The sequence below is a fragment of the Sciurus vulgaris genome (genome assembly GCF_902686455.1).
Source record: "Sciurus vulgaris genome assembly, chromosome: 5".
Lineage (NCBI taxonomy): Eukaryota > Metazoa > Chordata > Mammalia > Rodentia > Sciuridae > Sciurus > Sciurus vulgaris.
In genome coordinates this window covers 133,333,488-133,353,244 of record NC_136465.1, presented here as the reverse complement: position 1 = coordinate 133,353,244, position 19,757 = coordinate 133,333,488, and the positions used below count along the sequence as shown (strand labels likewise).

Sequence of the window (19,757 nt, the reverse complement as noted above, 5' to 3'; positions counted from 1 at the left end):
TCTAGATCAGAAAAAAAAAAAAAAAAATGGTGAACCATTAAAATCCCTTCCATTCTGTAAGTTTCCAGTTCTTTAGTTTGGAATAGTAAAGCTGGAAGCACATTTCCTAGACTTAGCTGGTCAGACAGACTCAAGAATGGGCATTTAAGAACCAACACTGTTGAGATTTCACAGCATATGGAACACTGTTCCAAGTGCTTGAGGTTTGCTAACATTTAAATTTTCACAACCCAACAAGATGTTGTTTTGAATTCGTTTTACAGACGTAAATAGAGTCACAAGAAGTTAAGTAACCAAGTCACAAAGATAGTAAGTGACAAACCCTGAGTCCTGAATGTGTGCCCTTAATTGGTAACTTAAAACCCCTAGAGTAAAATTGGTTCAATAAATAAGACCTTTGAGGGAATTATTGATAAAGGGACTCACTCTTTATTATCAAACTAATAGTATGTAAGCCTGGAGCTTATATACTGTTAGGACAGTGGTGCCTCCACAGTGCTGTTAGACCCCTTCTGAGAGAGACCCAAGAGGAAAGCAGAGTTAAGAGTTGAAAAGAGACATATTTGTGGAAACAGCTGGACTCACTGTGTCTGAAATCAGATACCCCTGGGTTTTTCAGATATTTAACATTCTCATCAACTACCTCCCTTCTTAAAAATTGAGCCTCTGAAATTCAGTAGAGGTTCTTGTCCTGTGAAACACTAAGTTAATTCAGCTAAACACCTGTGGGTCTATGCCTAAGGAATAACGTTGCTGAGGACAAAAAAGGAATATGTTCTTACAGCTACATTAATTAGGAAATTGAAGTAATAATTTTCTGTTGAAGGTGAGAAATGTGGAAGAATGGGCAAGGAAAGAGTTGTATATTTAGATACACAGTGGGTAGAGCTGAGAAGATTTTTTATTGTGCCTAAATTCTTTTACTTCAGGTTCCCCTTGGATTACATGATCATGAAAAAGTTCACTTAACAACTCTTAATTTCTAATAATGGGTTAATACTAGTCCTTGTCTCACTTGGAGTTTTGAGGACATAATAGCATACAGGTAAAGGACTTAGCACAGTATCTAACTGGAACATGATAAATAACAGCTATAATTGGCCATACTGGATGTGTGATTATAGAAGCTGTTTGAAGAAGGATGACTCGAAAATGTGGGTTAGGGGAGTATTTTGGTATAATAAGAAAAGATAGGATGGCAGAGTCTGATTACTTGATAAAACTTCATTAGATGAAGACCTGAAGAACAAGTAGAGACAGAAAATTAATCAAGTAAATTTCATTTGAACCAATATTTATCTGGCAAATGAAAGTTCTAAGAAAACTTTGGAAACAATGTTGTGTTGATGGAGGAGGAGGATGCAAAGAGATGAAAAGAGAATACAAGTTTTTTCCATTGAAGATACCTCAGTGTAGGGAATGTGCTAAGGGAAAAGATTACAGTAATCTAGGCCTTTGTTGCTTATCTTTTGTATCTACAGGGACTTCTGGGAATTTGCTAGAAATACATAATCTTAGGCCCTACACTGACCTACTGAATTAGAATTATATTTTAATAAGTACCCCATGTGATTTTACACACATTAAAGTTTCAAAAACACTGTTGTAGGCTAGTGATAAATGCATGGATTCCATCATTTAAACTAGAAAAGAATGAAGAAGTGTCCTAAATCACTGGACATCTATTTTAATGTCTGAAATGCAATAGCTACAAGTCACATAGTTTTCTTTTTTGGGGGGTGGGGTACTGGGGATTGTACCCAGAGGTTCTTAACCACTAAGCCACATCCCCAGCCCTTTTTATATTTTATTTTGAGATAGTCTCATTAAGTTGCCGCAGGCCTCTATAAGTTGCTGAGGCTGGCTTTGAACTCCTGAGAGTTCTTTTGTCTCAGCCTACCAAGCGGCTGGGATTCCAGGCATGCAACACCATGCCCAGCTCAAGTCACATATTTCCTTTAAGTTTACTGTCTCATTACAGTAAACTCTATCAACAGTTTCCACAAATTCAACCAACATCAGATCAAAATATTATTTGAAAAAAAAAAAACTACACTGAACATGTACAGCCTTTTGTCTCATTTTTTTATTATTTTATTTTTAAAATATATTTTTAGTTGTAGATGTACACAATGCCTCTATTTTATTTATTTTTTAAGTGGTGCTGAGGATTGAACCCAGTGCCTCAAATGTGCTAAGCAAGCACTCTACCAGTGAGCTACAACCCCAGCCCTCTCATCATTTTTTAAACAATGCAGAATAACTACAGAGCAAGCATTGGATATTCTGTTGGGGGCTGTGCCATGTTGACGGCGCGGCGCCTGATCACATTGGCAGCGAGGAGGTTAATTGACATAAGCACACTCAGGTGATTTATCATCCACGCACACAATGTATGCGCATGTGTTCTCAAGCACTCCTAATTGTGCCTGCTCGGACATCTAGCGTCTTGCTAATCTTTGCGTAAGAGGCGTGGCCCTGCTCTCCGCCTCCTGGAGGTGATATAAGCATAGGCGGAGTGAGACAACTGGATGGCAGCAGCTAGTAGAAAAACACAGCAGCAAGCAGAAGAAGTGGCAAGCAGAAAAACACAGCAGCTAGTAGGAAGAAGTGGCTAGCCGATAGAAGCAGCGACTAGGGGCAGCGGCAGAAGGCAGATTGCAGAGCGGAGAACTGAGACGCATCATTAAAGCACCTTAGGTAGATGCACCCTTAGTTCACAGGATGCAGGATGCACCAGTAAGAAGCAGCAGACCTTAAGCAAGGCGTAGCAAGTCTCTCTTCCTCTAAGCTCTAAGCAAAGTCTGTCCTTCTCTCAAAGTCTCTCTCTTAAGCAAAGTCTCTCTCTCTCCTCTCAAAACAAGTAAGCCTCATTTCCTCTATCCTCTATAAACAAGCAAGCAAGAAAGCAGTGCACTAAAGAGAAAGATAGAAGTAGCTCAGTTTCCAGTCCACCACCCATAAGACCCGTGCAAATTGTTGCTGCAAGTGGTGACAAATATCCACGGATTTTGTACTGCAAAGAGCCAGTGACATAGTGTAAGTAATATAGAGATGATTTAAAATATATGCAAGGATATATGTAGGTTTTATGCAAACAAACCATTTTATGTAAGGGACTTAAACATTCTTGAATTTGTTATCCAAGGGGGTCCTGGTACCAATACCCCTATGGATACTGAGGTACAATAAATGAGATATGTGCCTGCCACATTTCAGGAACACAAAATTAACACTAATCTTCATCTTCACTAGTGCTCTTTAAAACACTAAGGAGTAATTCTGACTTCCTGAGTTTTAAATATTTAAGTACTCTTGAAATTTAAGTGAACCACTGCTCCTTGCTTGTTCCCAGGAGGGTTCTACTAGTTACTCATTGCCATGTAACAAATTACTTTAACACTTAGCAGCTTTATTATACCACAGTCTCTGTGGGTCAGGAATCCAGGAGTGGCTTAGCAGCATAGTGTGACAAAGGTCTCATATGTAGTTGTATCAAACTATTGGCCAGGGCTGCTAACAGTCATTTGAGGCTCATGTGGTTAGTTCATAGGCCTCAGTTTCTCCCCACATCAATGTCTCCTTAGCTGTGCCTCAGTGGCTCCATGGCAGGGCAGCTGACTTCCTCCAGTGTAAGCTGACAGGGAAAGAACCAAAATGAGAAGTTTCAGTCTTTTATAATCTAATCTTGGAAATGACATACCATCATATCTGTTGTTCACACAGCTTAGCCCTTGTATGAAATGAGATCATGCAGCAATGCAAATAACAGCGGGTGTTTATCATTGAGAGACCATCTTGAACTTGACTGCTACAATGATGGAAGTGCTTTTCTCTGAGCAACAAAACTCACCAATAGATTCAGGTGCAACTTGCACAGGTGGGAGCCCATAGTCCCTATGGAAAGGGAGCTGAGACAATGTATGAATTGCAGATCACACACAGATGTTCAGTCTACTTGTAGGGCTACCAGTGCAAGCAGAAACGGATGTTAGTCTTAATTGGATGGGGGAAGGCAGAGGAGCATGGAAGCAAAGAACACCTATTCAGTGAAAACGGCCTTCATATTCCAAAATATTTGAATACAGCAGCTGTCCCAGCAATCCTTTATTTCATAATTGTATCAAAAATTGGAGAAGGAGTTGTGTGGTGGTGCATGCCTGTAATCCCAGCAACTTGGGAGGCTGAGGCAGGAGAATGTCGAGTTCAAAGCCAGCCTCAGCAACGGCAAGGCACTAAGCAACTCAGTGAGACCCTGTCTCTAAATAAAATACAAAATAGGACTGAGGATGTGGCTCAGTGGTTGAGTACCCCTGAATTCAATCCCAGTAATCCCCACTCTCCAAAAGAGTCTGTAAGGTGTGAGCTGGTGTGTGGCTCAGTGGTAGAGCACTCGCCTAGGACCTGTGAAGCACTGGGTTCAATCCTCAGCACCACATCAAAACAAACAAATAAACAAACATAAATAAAATAAAAATTGGGGAAGGATGTTTAACTTATAAGAGGTCAAATTTATTCCTCTAAACAGGGTATATCTCCTGGGTATTCTGACCCTCCCATGTCAAAGATTGACCTTTGATGTTGAGCCAAGAATTAATGAATGGTGAGTATAAAAAAAATTGGAAAAGCTTTTGCAACTCTTGCAACTCCTGTTATCAATAGGCCTGCAAATAGTGAATAAGCTTCCATTACTTTGGTACCATTTCCCTTTGAAATGAAACTGCATCCTTCTTCAATTGATGTTACCTGCTTCTTCATCAGTTTGGTGTCTTTAAACTATGCAATCTGTTACACTAAACCAACCCAATATACTCTAAATCTGTTGGTCTGTAAACTATTAAAATCACAAAAATAAATTGTATAGAAGAGGAGTTGTTCATTTCCATTGAATTTTGACTGTTTTAGGGACCTCCAGTCAAACATGAAAAATATTTAAACTTTCTTTCATATTATTACACAGATATTTAGAGGAAAAGCTGAATATTCCAAAGATTATAATGGGCAAAAATCAAGTACCCAGTCTTTTTCTAATTATTACAAGAAAACAACATATCAGGAATTCTTGTTTTTCCATTGGGAAATGAAGTTATGTTATTCAGAAACAAAGACATTTGGTCTAGTTTAGATCAAAGGACATTCTGTACCCCAGAGGGCCAATTCTGCTCTTGTTAGAAAAAAAGCCTTGGGTAAAAAATACAGGATTTTAAATTATTATTATTATTATCATTTTTTTTGGTGGGCCACTTCCTTGTTTCCAGCAAACCTCAGTGATTAGCAAGGTTTTTTTTTTTGTTGTTGTTGTTGTTTTTTTTAATGTTGGGGAAGTAAACAGGGATTGAACCCAGGGGCACTTAACCATTGAGTTACATTCCAAGCTCTTTTAATTTTTAAATTTTGGGACAGGGTCTCACTAGGTTGTTTACAGCCTTGCTAAATTGCTGGCTTCAACCTGTGATCCTCCTGCCTCAGCCTCTCAAGCCACTGGAATTACAGGCGTGTACCATCACACCCAGTGATTAGCATATTTTGGTCAAAATGTCAAGCAAGATCATTTTCTTACTATGAAATGGAGATTATAATTTAAAAAGTCATTCTGATAAATGTCAGATACATATTAACAGCAAATCCCTCCAGTGAAAATGCAAAGTTTTCTAAAAACAATTGCATATCACCATAACAATTTTGCTTCTTTTTTGGCCGCTGCAACAAAAAAATACCACCAACTGGGTGGCTTAAAAACAACCAACATTTATTTCTAGAGTTCTGGAGACTGAGAAGCCCCAGATCAAGGGAATGGCAGAGCTGGTGTCTGGTGGGAGTCCATTCTTCACAGATGGCAACTCCTAGCTATGTCCTCATCTGGTGAAAGAGCCAGCTAACTAGCTGGGACCTGAGGTTTCTTTTAAAAAGGACACTAATCCCATTAGGGAGGACAGAGCCTCCCTGAAGCCTCCACCTCCAATACGTTATCTTGCGAGTTAGTATTTCAACATATCAATGTTGGGGAGACATGGATATGCAGACAGTAGCAATGGGAAAGTGGACTTTGTTGACATACAGTATAATGTAAATATTTTATCAACTCAATATTATAGATGAGCACACTGAAGAAAGGGAAATAAATTTGCCAAAAGTCATGCATCCTATAAGGGTTGGGATTTGAACAGAGGTTACCTGGCTGCAGAATGTGAATGCTCAGTTACTGTGTTATGTTGCCCCTCAAAGTCACCACTCTGAATGTTTCTTGAATAATGACATTAACCTAAAATTCTTTGTAGGCAAATGTTAACAAAGATAGAGATGTTTATCAAGTAAATCTTTCTCCTAGTCAATGCATTATAGTCAACATTTTCAACATTTTTTTAGTGTAAAATCAAATTTCTTCCGTTGGCCTCTCTTCTTTTCTCTAGACTCAAGTGACCATCTTTCTTTTCCCTTTGTTAACTGTTCTCCCTTGCCTTAAGAGTGATGTCTTCATTAGTTCCGCCTTAATACCTTGCTCCTATAGGCAGTAGGGTGCAGTAGCTCTCAAACCTTAGCCTGTACCAGAATCATCTAGATGGCATGGTAAAACACAGATTGCTGGATGCCACTTCCAGAATTTCTGATTCAGTAAGACTGAACCAAGGCCTCAGAACATGAATTTCCAACAAGTTCCCAGGGACCATACTTTGAAAATCATTAAGGTAGCTGTTAACAGAAATGTCTCCAGGACCCATCTTCACTCTTTACCACACAAGTGATCTTGGGCAAATTAATAAGCCTTTGTGCTACAGCTTCATCATCTGGAAAACAGAAATGATAACAAGGCCCATCTCATGGGCTTGTGTCCCAATTAAATAAGGTACCATGTATATAAAGCCCCTAACACATTTCTAGCATGGATCAAATCCTCATAATAACTATTACAGTGGGTTGGGTTCTCAGGCAAACATCATTTGAAATATATTTAACAATAAAATAGAAGTATTAACAGTGAAAAGTTCTTCTGTCCTCTGCAGAGGGAGTTCCATTAATGTCACAATCCTTGCTTTCTTTTTAAAAGTTGAAAGTAGGCTGTCCATAGAAACCACAAATTCTGCTGCTCCCTGGGAAAACTCTAGAGTCTCTCCTCTGTATGGGGAGGCTGTGATCAGCTAATGCTACTGATGACTGGGAAGAGAATATAGCAGACTCCAGAAAGCTCACTTGCCAAGATATTTAAGCCACAATGGGTACCAATGTTAAGTTTATTATTAGGAAAATGTAACAGATTGATTTGTATTATTATTATTTTCAAATTCTCACTTCCTTAGAACTTTGGTTGAGAGAAAGGATGCTATTTATTGGAACCCTTCGGACCCACATGAGATTTGAACCTTTGGCTATTTGTAATTTGGCATAGTACTGAGGTTAACAGAGGCAATGAGTGTATTTTTATACAGACTTCATTGGTCTTCAGCAAGCCTAGAATATTAAAAAGCTGAGAGACAGGGCCTTCTAGAAATGTAACATCACAGAGCCCTTGAAAGACCAAATCCTCTGCCCCTAGTGGTCTCAGGAAGATATCTCAAGAAGCTGTGGCTGCTATCAGGGAGCGACCTTGCAAACATGGGAATAAAACTACTTCAATATACAGTAGATGGACTTCCTCTGAGAGGATAGTCACATTCCTGGTTAATCATGGGTTTCTGGGTTGTCTAATAGATAAAGTTGAAAGACTAAAACAGTGAAGGCTGGGGAGACATTCTATTCACCCTCCTGAAGTTTCCTTCCATATGAGGGGATTCCTCTACTACAGCTCTTGCAGGAAGCTAGCCTGGGGCCCTCGAGAACTACATGATTCCTCTGAGGGCAGTGTCACCAACAACCTAACCACCTTCCACTAGGCCCTTCCTCAAAAGCTTCCATTACCTTTTAACACTGTTGGTGTCCCAACCTGGGGACCAAGTTTCCAACACATGAACTCTTCGGGGACAAACCACAGCAGACATTAGTAATGTGTCTTATTAGAATTTAGAAGAACTCAGTCTTTTCTTTCATTACTGTCCCCAAGAAGGTTACATTGGGCTCTGTTCTTCCATGTTATTTTATAGAAACATACTTCCATGTGTGGAGGCCTGTGCTGGATTGATGCTCTCTCTGTAATTCTCATTAAGTATGAGGAAGCCTGCTTGCCTGCAGGTAAAAAGCCCTGCTAATTTTTATCAGGTTGATCCATCACATAGGTGATGTTTTACCTCCATCTTCCCTACTGCCTGTCCTGTTTTTTATGAGGTTTAAAGAGAAGGCATGGAAAAGAAGTTCTGTTTTGGGGGCCCATCCCAAACTCCTAACAATGGTAATACATTTATCGAATACTTCCAAGGTACTAAACCCTTTGTTTCCTCCTTAGGGAGGAAAAAAGCTACAAGTTCTGTTGTCATTCCCACTCTGTAGAGGAAGTTGCATGCCTGCAGTCACCCTGCTGGTGACAGTGATGCTGGCACTCACCAGAGGGCTGTCTGACCTGAGACCTTGTCCTGAACTCACCACTCTGCCCAAACTTCCTCCTTGAGAACAGAAAGGAAATTTTTAGAAATAGATTTTTAAGTAAAAAAAAAAAAAATCTGTATGCGCTGCATGTGTTTTTGTAAATGCCTGCTTTGTTCTGAATGTCATACAAATATATCTGATGCAACAAAGAGAGTAACTGGTCACAGCAAATGGGGAGTGAATGATGATTTGTGGAGGGCTCGATGTTTCCCTGCTTTATTTCTCCCTTGCCAGTGGAACTTGTACCTGAGCTGGAGGAGAGGGCATAAAAAGACCTTTCCTAGACATGGAGGGAAGAATGAAGCTAGATTTGAAAACATTTCGGACTGTGGGACTGGGCATTTTAGTTGGGGAGGGTTTTTGTGAGGGACAATAATGACAACAACATTTTTCAAACTAGCTCAAGTATAAAGAGTTTATTGAAAGGATATAATAGGCAAATTCCTGGCCATCTAAGAACAGGATAAAAACCATGGCCAAACTAACCAAGGAATAGAATTTTCTGGAAACTATCGTTCATGGAGCTGCCAGGCTTCCTCTATTCTTTTTGCTTACCACCCCATTCTTGGGGTTTTCTCAGCACAAAAACCTTTTCTGCTTCTTAAGATTTAAACATAATTTTGGCTTCTCATGGTGTTAATGACAGCCAAAAGTCTGTTTTTTTAGTTCAAGCATCTTCTCATTGTGATCTGAATGAGTTAATATTTGTTAGTGTCCTAATTGAAATTCTTAGGAAAAAGAATCTGACAGCTCTGGTTTCGGTCAAGACTTGATAGGATTTGTAGCTGGAAAGTAATTGCAAATATGGAGTCATGGACTAGACAGTAAACCCAATCTATGTTCCTTAGTAGGAAAAATTGAAATTAGTCTGTCTTAGACTAGTTGAGCTGTTAAAACAGAATACCGTTAGCTGTGAGGCATATAAACAACATAAATTTATTTCTCACAGTTCTGGAGGCTAGAAGTCTAAGATTGGTGTCTGGGTGGGGGCGCTACTTCCTGGTTTATAGACACCATTTTCTTGCTGGGTCTTCACATGGCAGAAGGGGTGAAGGAGTTCTCTGGGGTCCGTTTTATAGGGTCTCTAGACCTGCTCATGATGGTTCTGCCCTAATCACCTCCCAAAGGCCCCACCTCCAAGTACTACCAAATTGGGGATTAGTTTTCAACATACAAATGGTGGGGGACATAAACATTTAGTCTGCCAGTGAGTCGTGTGTATAGAAAAGGGCAATAAAGACCCTGTTAGCACCAGAAACTTCTAAAAGATACTTGTCCTTGGTCATCTGTAGAAGTTGGTGAGAGAAAAGTTTAGCCAATCAAGGCCTTGACCTGTGACTCTGAGCCCCCATCATTACCATGATTAATGAGATCAGATGGGGTTCTGTGACACAGGAGCAGTCTGTACAGTTTTAGCAGTGACTCTTTACCCAACTCCCGGATGGCCCAGCCCCAGAACTTGGCACGACAGGGATAACAATAATCAACCAGATTCTTTCCCTTTTAGAGTAGGATTGGAAGATTCAGAGTAAGGCAGAGCAATTAGTAGTAGGAAAATGTTTTGAGGACTTCCCCAAGCAGCCCAGCCCCCTCCAGCGGGAAGCGCCTCTCTAGGCTACCTTCTCGGGGCAGACCGCCCAGTGAGAGCCTCTCGACGCAGAGCCAGCTACAAGTCCCCAAGCCAGCGGAGACCTCCGACCCGCAGGCAGCTTCTGGGACCAGGGCTGTGCAGCCAGAGACCTCTCCAGGCAGCCTTGTCCCCCTCCAGCTGCAGGCTTTTTCCATGGGGCGATCCAAGATGGTGGACTAGAGGGTGATTGCATTTCCAGTTGCCCCAGAACCCAGGATTTAAGAAGGGGAGGCATTGAGAGACTCGGACTAAAATAGAACCACTGGGTGAGTCTCCCCCACCCAGTGAAGCTCAGCTGGGCGGCAGGCCCAGATTCAAGCAGCTTATTAGAGTAGGACAGGGCAGATAGAGTCTCCCCCAGGCAGCTCTGTGCACTCTGGCGGTGGGCTCCTCCCACAGGGACAGATTCTCCAGCCTTGCGGAGCAGGTCCCCCAGTGAGAGCCTTTCTGCACAGAAGCAGCGCAGCCAACTCTGGCCCGCCCCACTGCCAGCTCCGGCCCGCCCACAGGTTGCTTCAGAGACCAGCACAGGGCGCCAGGGACTTCCCCAAGCAGCCCAGCCCCCTCCAGCAGGAAGCGCCTCTCTACGCTAGCTTTTCGGGGCAGACCGCCTAGTGAGAGCCTGTCTACACAGAGCCAGCCACAAGTCCCCAAGCCAGGGGAGACCTCCGACCCCCAAGCAGCCTCTGGGACCAGGGCTGAGCAGCAAGAGACCTCTCCAGGTCTCTCTCCCTGGAACCAGTAGCGGGCTAGGGGCAACGTTCCTCAGAAGCACTACATTATCAAGTTAATCCAAGACTTCAGGCTACTGAAGGCTGGTAGGTGATACACTGGAAATCTACAGGGACACTATAAGCCAATAGAGGAAATCTACAATATCACAGAGTCCCACTGACATCTGACCAATATGAGAAAACAAGGGAAGAAAATGTCCGAAACGAACCTAGATACTATATCAATAAAACCCAATGACAGCACAGCAGAAGAAATGTCAGAAAGGGAGTTCAGAATGTACATAATTAAAACAATCAGGGAAGCAAACGAGGAGATGAAAGAAAAAATGCAGGCATTAAATGAACGCACTAATCAATAGTTAAAAGAGCAAATAAGGGAAGCAAAAGAACATTTCAATAAAGAATTAGAGATACTGAAAAAAAAAACAAACAGAAATCCTTGAAATGAAGGAAACAATAAACCAAGTTAAAAACTCCATAGAAAGCATAACCAATAGGATAGATCACCTGGAAGACAGAACCTCAGATATTGAAGACAAAATATTTAATCTTGAAAACAAGGTTGACCAAACAGAAAAGATGGTAAGAAATCATGAACAGAATCTACAAGAATTATGGGATATCATGAAAAGGCCAAATTTAAGAATTATTGGGATTGAGGAAGGCTTAGAGAAACAAACCAAAGGAATGAACAATCTATTCAAGGAAATAATATCAGAAAATTTCCCAAATCTGAGGAATGAAATGGAAATCCAAGTATGAGGTTTATAGGACTCCAAATATACAAAATTACAACAGACCTACACCAAGGGATATTATTATGAAAATACCTAACATACAAAATAAAGACAGAATTTTAAAGGCCGCGAGAGAAAAGAATCAGATTACATTCAGGGGGAAACCAATAAGAATATCAGCAGATTTTTCAATCCAGACCCTAAAAGCTAGAAGGGCCTGGAACAACATTTACCAAGCCCTGAAAGAAAATGGATGCCAACCAAGAATTTTATACCCAGCAAAACTTACTTTCAGATTTGACGATGAAATAAGATCCTTCCATGATAAACAAAAGCTAAAGGAATTTACAAAAAGAAAGCCGGCATTACAGAACATTCTCAGCAAGATATTCCCATGAGGAAGAGATGAAAAACAACGATGTAAATCAGCAACAGAAGGAACTAGCCTAAAGGAATAGCCAAATAAAGGAGAAACCAAAAATGAGTCCAATGACTAGGAATACAAATAATATCACAATAATAACCGTGAATGTTAATGGCCTGAACTCATCAATCAAAAGACATAGACTGGCAGATTGGATTAAAAAGAAAAATCCAACAATATGCTGCCTGCAAGAGACTCATCTAATAGAAAGAGATACCCATAGACTAAAGGTGAAAGGATGGGAAAAAACATACCATGCACACGGACACAGCAAAAAAGCTGGAGTATCCATCCTCATTTCAGATAAAGTGGACTTCAAGCCAAAACTAGTCAGAAGGGATAAAGAAGGACATTACATACTGCTTAAGGGAAGCATAAATCAGCAAGACATAACAATCATAATTATCTATGCCCCGAACATTGGCTCATCCATGTACGTCAAACAAATCCTTCTCAATTCCAGAAATCAAATAGATCACAACACAATAATACTAGGTGATTTTAACACACCTCTCTCACCACTGGATAGATCGTCCAAACAAAAATTGAATAAAGAAACTGTAGATCTCAATAACACAATCAACAATTTAGACTTAACCGACTTATATAGAATATACCATCCAACAAAGAACGAATACACTTTCTTCTCAGCAGCACATGGATCCTTCTCTAAAATAGACCATGTTTTATGCCACAAAGCTACTGTTAGCAAATACAAGAAGATAGAGATACTACCTTGTACTCTATCAGATCATAATGGACTGAATTAGAAATAAATGACAGAATAAAAAACAGAAACTTCTCCAATACTTGGTGATTAAATAATACACTATTATACGATGAATGGATAACAGAAGACATCAGGAGGGAAATTAAAAAATTCTTAGAAGTAAATGAGAACAAAGACACATCATATCAAAATCTCTGGGACACTATGAAAGCAGTACTGAGAGGAAGATTTATTTCATGGGGCACATTCAACAAAAGAAGTAGAAATCAACAAATAAACGACTTAACATTACAGTTCAAAGCCCTAGAAAAAGAAGAGCAGACCAACACCAAAAGTAGTAGAAGACAGGAAATAGTTAAAATCAGAGCCGAAATCAATGAAATTGAAACAAAAGAAACAATTGGAAAAATTAACAAAATAAATAGTTGGTTCTTTGAAGAAATAAACAAAATTGATAAACCCTTAGCCACACTAACAAAGAGAAAGAGGGAGAAAACTCAAATTACTAAAATTCGGAATGAACAAGGAAATATCACAACAGACACGAGTGAAATACAAAACATAATTAGAAGCTATTTTGAAAATCTATACTCCAACAAAACAGAAAACCTCGAAGACATCAACAAGTTTCTAGAGACATATGAATTACCTAAACTGAATGAGGAGGACATACACAACTTAAATAAATCAGTTTCAAGCAATGAAATATAAGAGATCATCAAAAGCCTACCAACAAAGAAAAGTCCGGGGCCAGATGGGTTCTCAGCCGAGTTCTACAAAACCTTTAAAGAAGAGCTCATTCCAATACTCCTCAAAGTATTCCATGAAATAGAAGAGGAGGGAACCCTCCCAAACTCATTCTATGAAGCCAATATCACCCTGATCCCTAAACCAGACAGAGACACATCGAGGAAAGAAAATTTCAGATCAATATCCTTAATGAACATTGACGCAAAAATTCTCAACAAAATTTTAGCAAATCGCATAAAAAATATATTAAAAAGATAGTGCACCACAATATAGTGGGTTTTATACCAGGGATGCAAGGTTGGTTCAACATCCGGAAATCAATAAATGTCATTCACCATATCAACAGACTAAAAGTTAAGAATCACATGATTATTTCAATAGATGCAGAAAAAGCATTCGATAAAATACAGCATCCCTTCATGCTCAAAACACTAGAGAAAATTGGGGTAGTGGGAACATTCCTTAACATTGTAAAGGCCATCTACGCTAAGCCCATGGCCAATATCATTCTAAATGGTGAAAAATTGAAAGCATTCCCCCTAAAAACTGGAACAAGGCAGGGATGCCCTCTTTCACCACTTCTATTCAACATTGTTCTTGAGACTTTAGCCAGAGCAATTAGACAAACCAAAAATTAAAGGGATACGAATTGGAAAAGAGGAACTCAAACTATCCCTGTTCGCTGATGACATGATTATATATTTAGAGGAACCTGGAAATTCCACCAGAAAACTCTTAGAACTCATAAGTGAACTCAGTAAAGTAGCAGGATATATAATCTTATAATTGCTTATAATTGTAAGCAATGCTTATAATCTAATGCATTTTTATACGTAAGTGATGAATCTTCAGAAAGAGAAGTTAGGAAAAGTACCCCATTCAAGCCTCAAAAAAAAAAATAAAATAAAATAAAATACTTGGGACTCAATCTCACAAAAGAGGTGAAAGACCTCTACAATGAGAACTACAGAACACTAAAGAAAGAAATTAAAGAAAACCTTAGAAGATGGAAAGATCTCCCACGTTCATGGATAGGAAGAATTAATATTGTCAAAATGGCCATACTACCAAAAGTGCTATATGGATTCAATGCAATTCCAATTAAAATCCCAATGATGTACCTTACAGAAATAGAGCAAGCAATTATGAAATTCATCTGGAAGAATAAGAAACCCAGAATAGCTAAAGCAATCCTCAGTAGAAAGAGCGAAGCAGGAGGTATCACAATACCAGATCTTCAACTCTATTACAGAGCAATAGTAACAAAAACAGCATGGTATTGGTACCAAAATAGACAGGTAGATCAATGGTACAGAATAGAGGACACAAACCCAAATAAATACAATTTTCTCATACTAGACAAAGGTGCCAAAAATATGCAATGGAGAAAAGATAGCCTCTTCAACAAATGGTGCTGGGAAAACTGGAAAACCATATGCAACAGAATGAAATTAAACCCCTATCTCTCACCCTGCACAAAACTCAACTCAAAATGGATCAAGGACCTCGGAATCAGACCACAGACCCTGCATCTTATAGAAGAAAAAGTAGGTCCAAACCTTCTACTTGTTGGCTTAGGAGCAGACTTCCTTAACAGGACTCCCATAGCACAAGAAATAAAAGCAAGAATCAACAACTGGGATAGATTCAAACTAAAAAGTTTTCTCTCAGCAAAGGAAACTATCAGCAATGTGAAGAGAGAGCCTACAGAGTGGGAGAATATCTTTGCCACTCATACTTCAGATAGAGCACTAATCTCCAGAATCTATAAAGAACTCAAAAAACTCTGCACCAAGAATACAAATAATCCAATCAATAAATGGGCTAAGGAAATGAACAGACACTTCACAGATGAAGATGTACAAGCAATCAACAGATATATGAAAAAATGTTCAACATCTCTAGTAATAAGAGAAATGCAAATCAAAACTACCCTAAGATTTCATCTCACCCCAATTAGAATGGCGATTATCAAGAACATAAGCAACAATAGGTGTTGGCGAGGATGTGGGGAAAAAGGTACACTCATACATTGCTGGTGGGGTTGCAAATTAGTGCAGCCACTCTGGAAAGCAGTATGGAGATTCCTCAGAAAGCTTGGAATGGAACCACCATTTGACCCAGCTATCCCACCCCTTGGCCTATACCCAAAGGACTTAAAATCAGCATACTACAGAGATACAGTCACATCAATGTTCATAGCTGCTCAATTCACTATAGCCAGATTGTGGAACCAACCTAGATGCCCTTCAATTGATGAATGGATAAAGAAACTGTGGCATATATATACAATGGAATATTACTCTGCCATGAAGAATGATAAAATTAAGGCATTTGCAGGCAAATGGATGAAATTGGAGGATATCATGCTAAGTGAGATAAGCCAATCTCAAGAAACTAAAGGACGAATGATCTCGCTGATAAGCGGATGAAGACATATAAGGGGGGGTAGGAAGTGTTAGTGTTAGGGTTAGGTTTAGGGTTAGGTATAAGGAGGGTGGTAAGAATGGAGGAAGGAAGGACTGTGTAGAGGTAAAAGAGGGGTGGGAGGGGTGGGGGGGAAGGGAAAAAAATAACAATGAATCAAACAACATTGCCCTATGTAAATTTATGTTTTTTAATTAAAATAAAATAAAAAAAAGAAAATGTTTTGAGAGGAAACCCTGTGGGTGAATGTACTGAAGTAATGAATAGGTACAAGTAAAATAAACAAAGCTAAGCTACAGATAAAAATTATAGAATAGAGATGATCAGTTGGTATCAACAGAAGCGTTTGAAGCAAAGACAAACTGTGTCACCATATTGGTGAAAGATCCATAAATTTAAGATGTCTTAGTCTGCTCTCTGTTGCTATAAGAAAATACCTGAGACTGGATAAATTTAAAAGAAAAGATGTTTGTCTCACAGTTCTGGAGGCAGGGAAGTGAAAGAGCATCATGTCAGTGAGGGTCTTGTGCTTCTTTATCTCATGATGGAAAGTGAAAGGGCAAGTGGGTATATGTGGAGGAGAGCAAGAGCAATCTGCAGAAGCTGAGTTCATTTTTTAAAAAATATTTTTTAGTTGTAGATGTACAGAATATCTTTATTTTATTTATTTATTTTTATGTGGTGATGAGAATCGAACCCAGTGCCTCACTTGTGGGAGGCAAGTGCTCTACCACTGAGCCACAATCCCAGCCCCCTTAGTTCATTTTTATAACAACCCACTCTCCCAATAATAAGCCCATGCCTGTGAGAAAAACATTAATTCCTCTCAACAACATAATCACCTCTTAAAGTTCTCACCACTCTTAATATCATTATATTGGCAATTAAATTTTGAATTGAGTTTTGGTGGAGACAAACCATATCCAAACCATAGCATTCTACTGCTAGTCCCCCAAACTTCATGTCTCTTTCACATACAAAATACTCTCACTCCATCCCAATAATTCCAAAGTCTCAACTCAGTCCAACACTGGTTCAGAAGTCCAAAGTCTCATCTGGATCAAAAATAGGTGAGAAGAAAATTATTCTCAGCTGTGGTACTGTGAAATAAGAGCAGGTGTTCTACTTCCAGTCTATAATGGTGGGAAAGGCATAGCGTAGACCTTGCCATTCGAAAAGAGATCTAAAAAAGGCCGAGTGAGTTCCATGACATTCTAGACCTTGATTCACACCTTTGTTGCTCGTCCTGTGGCTTGTGTGCCTCTTCCCACTGCCAGACCTTCGCTAGAGCTGCTGGGTCCTTGGTTCACAGGTACAGGCCTGGTGTAGACTCTTCTTGATCGCAGTGGGAGAGCAATGCAGAACACAGGCCCAATGGTGCCTTTATGTTATTTTGGCTTTGGCTACGCAGCACTGGTTGCTACTGGTGGAATCATTGGCTATGCAAAAGCAGGTAGTGTGCTGTCCCTGGCAACCTACCTCTTCTTTGGGAATTTAGCAGGCCTGGGTGCTTATGAGCTATCTCAGGATCCCAGGACCATTTGGGTTTTCCTAGTTAATTCTGGAACCTTGACTGGCATCATGGGAATGAGATTCTACCATTCTGGAAAGTTTGTGTCTGCGAGTTTAATTGCAGAGGCCAGTTTGCTGATGGTTGCCAAACTTGGAATAAGTATATTGAATAGACCCCAACCATAGCGGTCCCATCCCAGCCCAGACTCATGAAGAATTAGAGATCTCCAGACTTCCACTGTTCTCAGTATGTTATGGGAAAGAAGTGCAGCACAGTTACACACTGACATTTTACCTCAAAAACCAAACGAAAACAACACAGAATTAATTGGGGGGAAATTAGGCATTACTGTCACAGCCCTTCAGAGGTGGCAAGGATATAGCACAAGAGCTTATTGGATCCCTTGCGTGCTTCAGTTCTGTGTCAGTGATGAAACCAGGGGGTAAAGCGTTAGGCATCAACACTGGGGGTCCTAAGTCCTATTTCCTACTTCAAAGAACAGTGTGGAAAAGGTCTGGCAATGCGATTTCAGAGGTATGTTCTTTTTTCATTTTGCAGCGCAGACCTACATTGAGATTACGTGAAATGAGATATTAGTGAAAATAAATTTTACTATAAATAAAAAAAGGAGCTATAAAAAAGAAAGTGGTGATGGGCTCCAAACAAGTCCAAAACCAAAGATAGTGGACATTTTGTTTTAAAGTGGGAGAATAATTTTTCTCTCCATGTGCCATGCACCTCCTAGACACATTGGAGCTTGGGACCCCCAAACATCAGTCAGCTCTGTCTCTGGGACTTCATTCATGCTGCAGCAGTCTCAGGTTGGAGTTGAGTGCTGGTACCTGCAGCTGTCCCAGGCAGGCATTGCACATTGCTGGTTGCTCCCCCATTCTGGGGTCTCAGTCACAGTCCATCTTCCACAGCTCTAGTAGGCAATCCAATAGAAATTCTCTGCGGTGGGTCTGTGTGTGGCAGTTTTCTGCCTCCCAGGAAGTTTGATACATTCTTTGAAATCTAGGCAGAAGAAGCTTTGCCCATAAAGCCTGTGCATTCTATAAACTATGTAATTAACAGTGTATGAACATGGACACCATGAAGGCTTTCTGTTGCATGCATCAGAGTAGTAGTCTGAGCCACAACTGGGGCAACTTGTGAGCCTGTACAGTGACTTGGTTATGTCCCTTGGAAAAATTCTACTCTCCTAGGCTTCTGAACCTGTAATGAGAGGAGCAGCCTCAAAGACTTTGGAAACTCCTCTGGGTCTTTTTTCCATTATACTGATGAATAGAACCTTACTCCCTTCTATCTGTGTTAATCTCTTTAACGAATAGTTGCTATTTTAATATTGTGTGCATGTATGATGTGTAATAATAAATTCCACCATTAGGTATGACTATAATGCACTGATTAAAAATATTGAAAAACAAACCTTGCTTGACCTCACTCGTGCATCGTTTTTCAGATTTTTACTCTTTAAATTTTTATACTCTGGTCCTTTTAATTATAAATTGTCTTGAAATCATCCTGTTTCTCCATATCTTAGTATATGTAATTGAAAGTAACCCTAAAGCTCCTTCTATATTTTGCTTAGAAACTTCTTCCACCAGAAATTCTAGTTCATTGCTTTGAAGTTCTGCCTTCTACAAAGTTCTAGGGTATGGACACAATACACTCAAGTTCTTTGCAACTTGCTTTGTTTCCCAATAAGACTTTTCTCATTTTCACCTGAGACTTTGTGGGTATGGCCTTTTCTATTCATATTTCTATCAGCATTCTGGTCATAACTGCTTCAGTAATTTCTTAGAGGTTCCAGATTTTTCCCTCATCGTTTTGTCTTCTAAAGCCCTCACCAGAATCTCTCTTTCTAGTTTTTCTAGCCTGCTCCTTCAAACCCTTCTGCTCTTTTCTACCCAATTCTACAATTGATTTCACATTTTCAGATATTGTTTTAGTAGTGCCCCATTTCTAGCTTAGTTCTAGACTTAGTTCATTTTCTATTGCTATAACAAAATGCCTGAGACTGGGTAATTTCCAAGGAAAATTTTATTTTGGTTTATAGTTCTGGAGACTAGGATGACCAAGACATGGTGCCAGTGACGGTCTTGCACTGCTTCAATTCATGGTGGACAGTGGAAGGACAAATGGGCATGTGTAGAAGGACAAGAGAAAACTAACAAAGCCGAACTTGTTATTACACATGGTTCTTGTGATAGGAGCCCATTCCCTCAAGAAAGACATTAATTCCTCTCAACAATTTAATCACTTCTTAAAGCTCTCACCACCTTTGAAGACCATTCC

At 39.8% G+C, this 19,757-nt stretch overlaps 1 protein-coding gene across 1 annotated transcript; it reads left to right on the top strand.

Moving 5' to 3' along the window:
• The first annotated feature begins 16,585 nt into the window (after positions 1–16,585).
• LOC306661486 (transmembrane protein 14C-like) lies at positions 16,586–17,998 on the top strand. Its single transcript, XM_079140485.1, has one exon. It carries the CDS (start codon positions 17,303–17,305, stop codon positions 17,642–17,644), a length of 342 nt encoding a protein of 113 aa, XP_078996611.1. The 5' UTR covers positions 16,586–17,302; the 3' UTR covers positions 17,645–17,998.
• The last annotated feature ends 1,759 nt before the right edge of the window (positions 17,999–19,757 follow it).

Excerpts from the sequence above, each read along its gene's own strand:
- LOC306661486 (XM_079140485.1), top strand. The coding sequence starts at position 17,303 with ATGCAGAACACAGGCCCAATGGTGCCTTTATGTTATTTTGGCTTTGGC.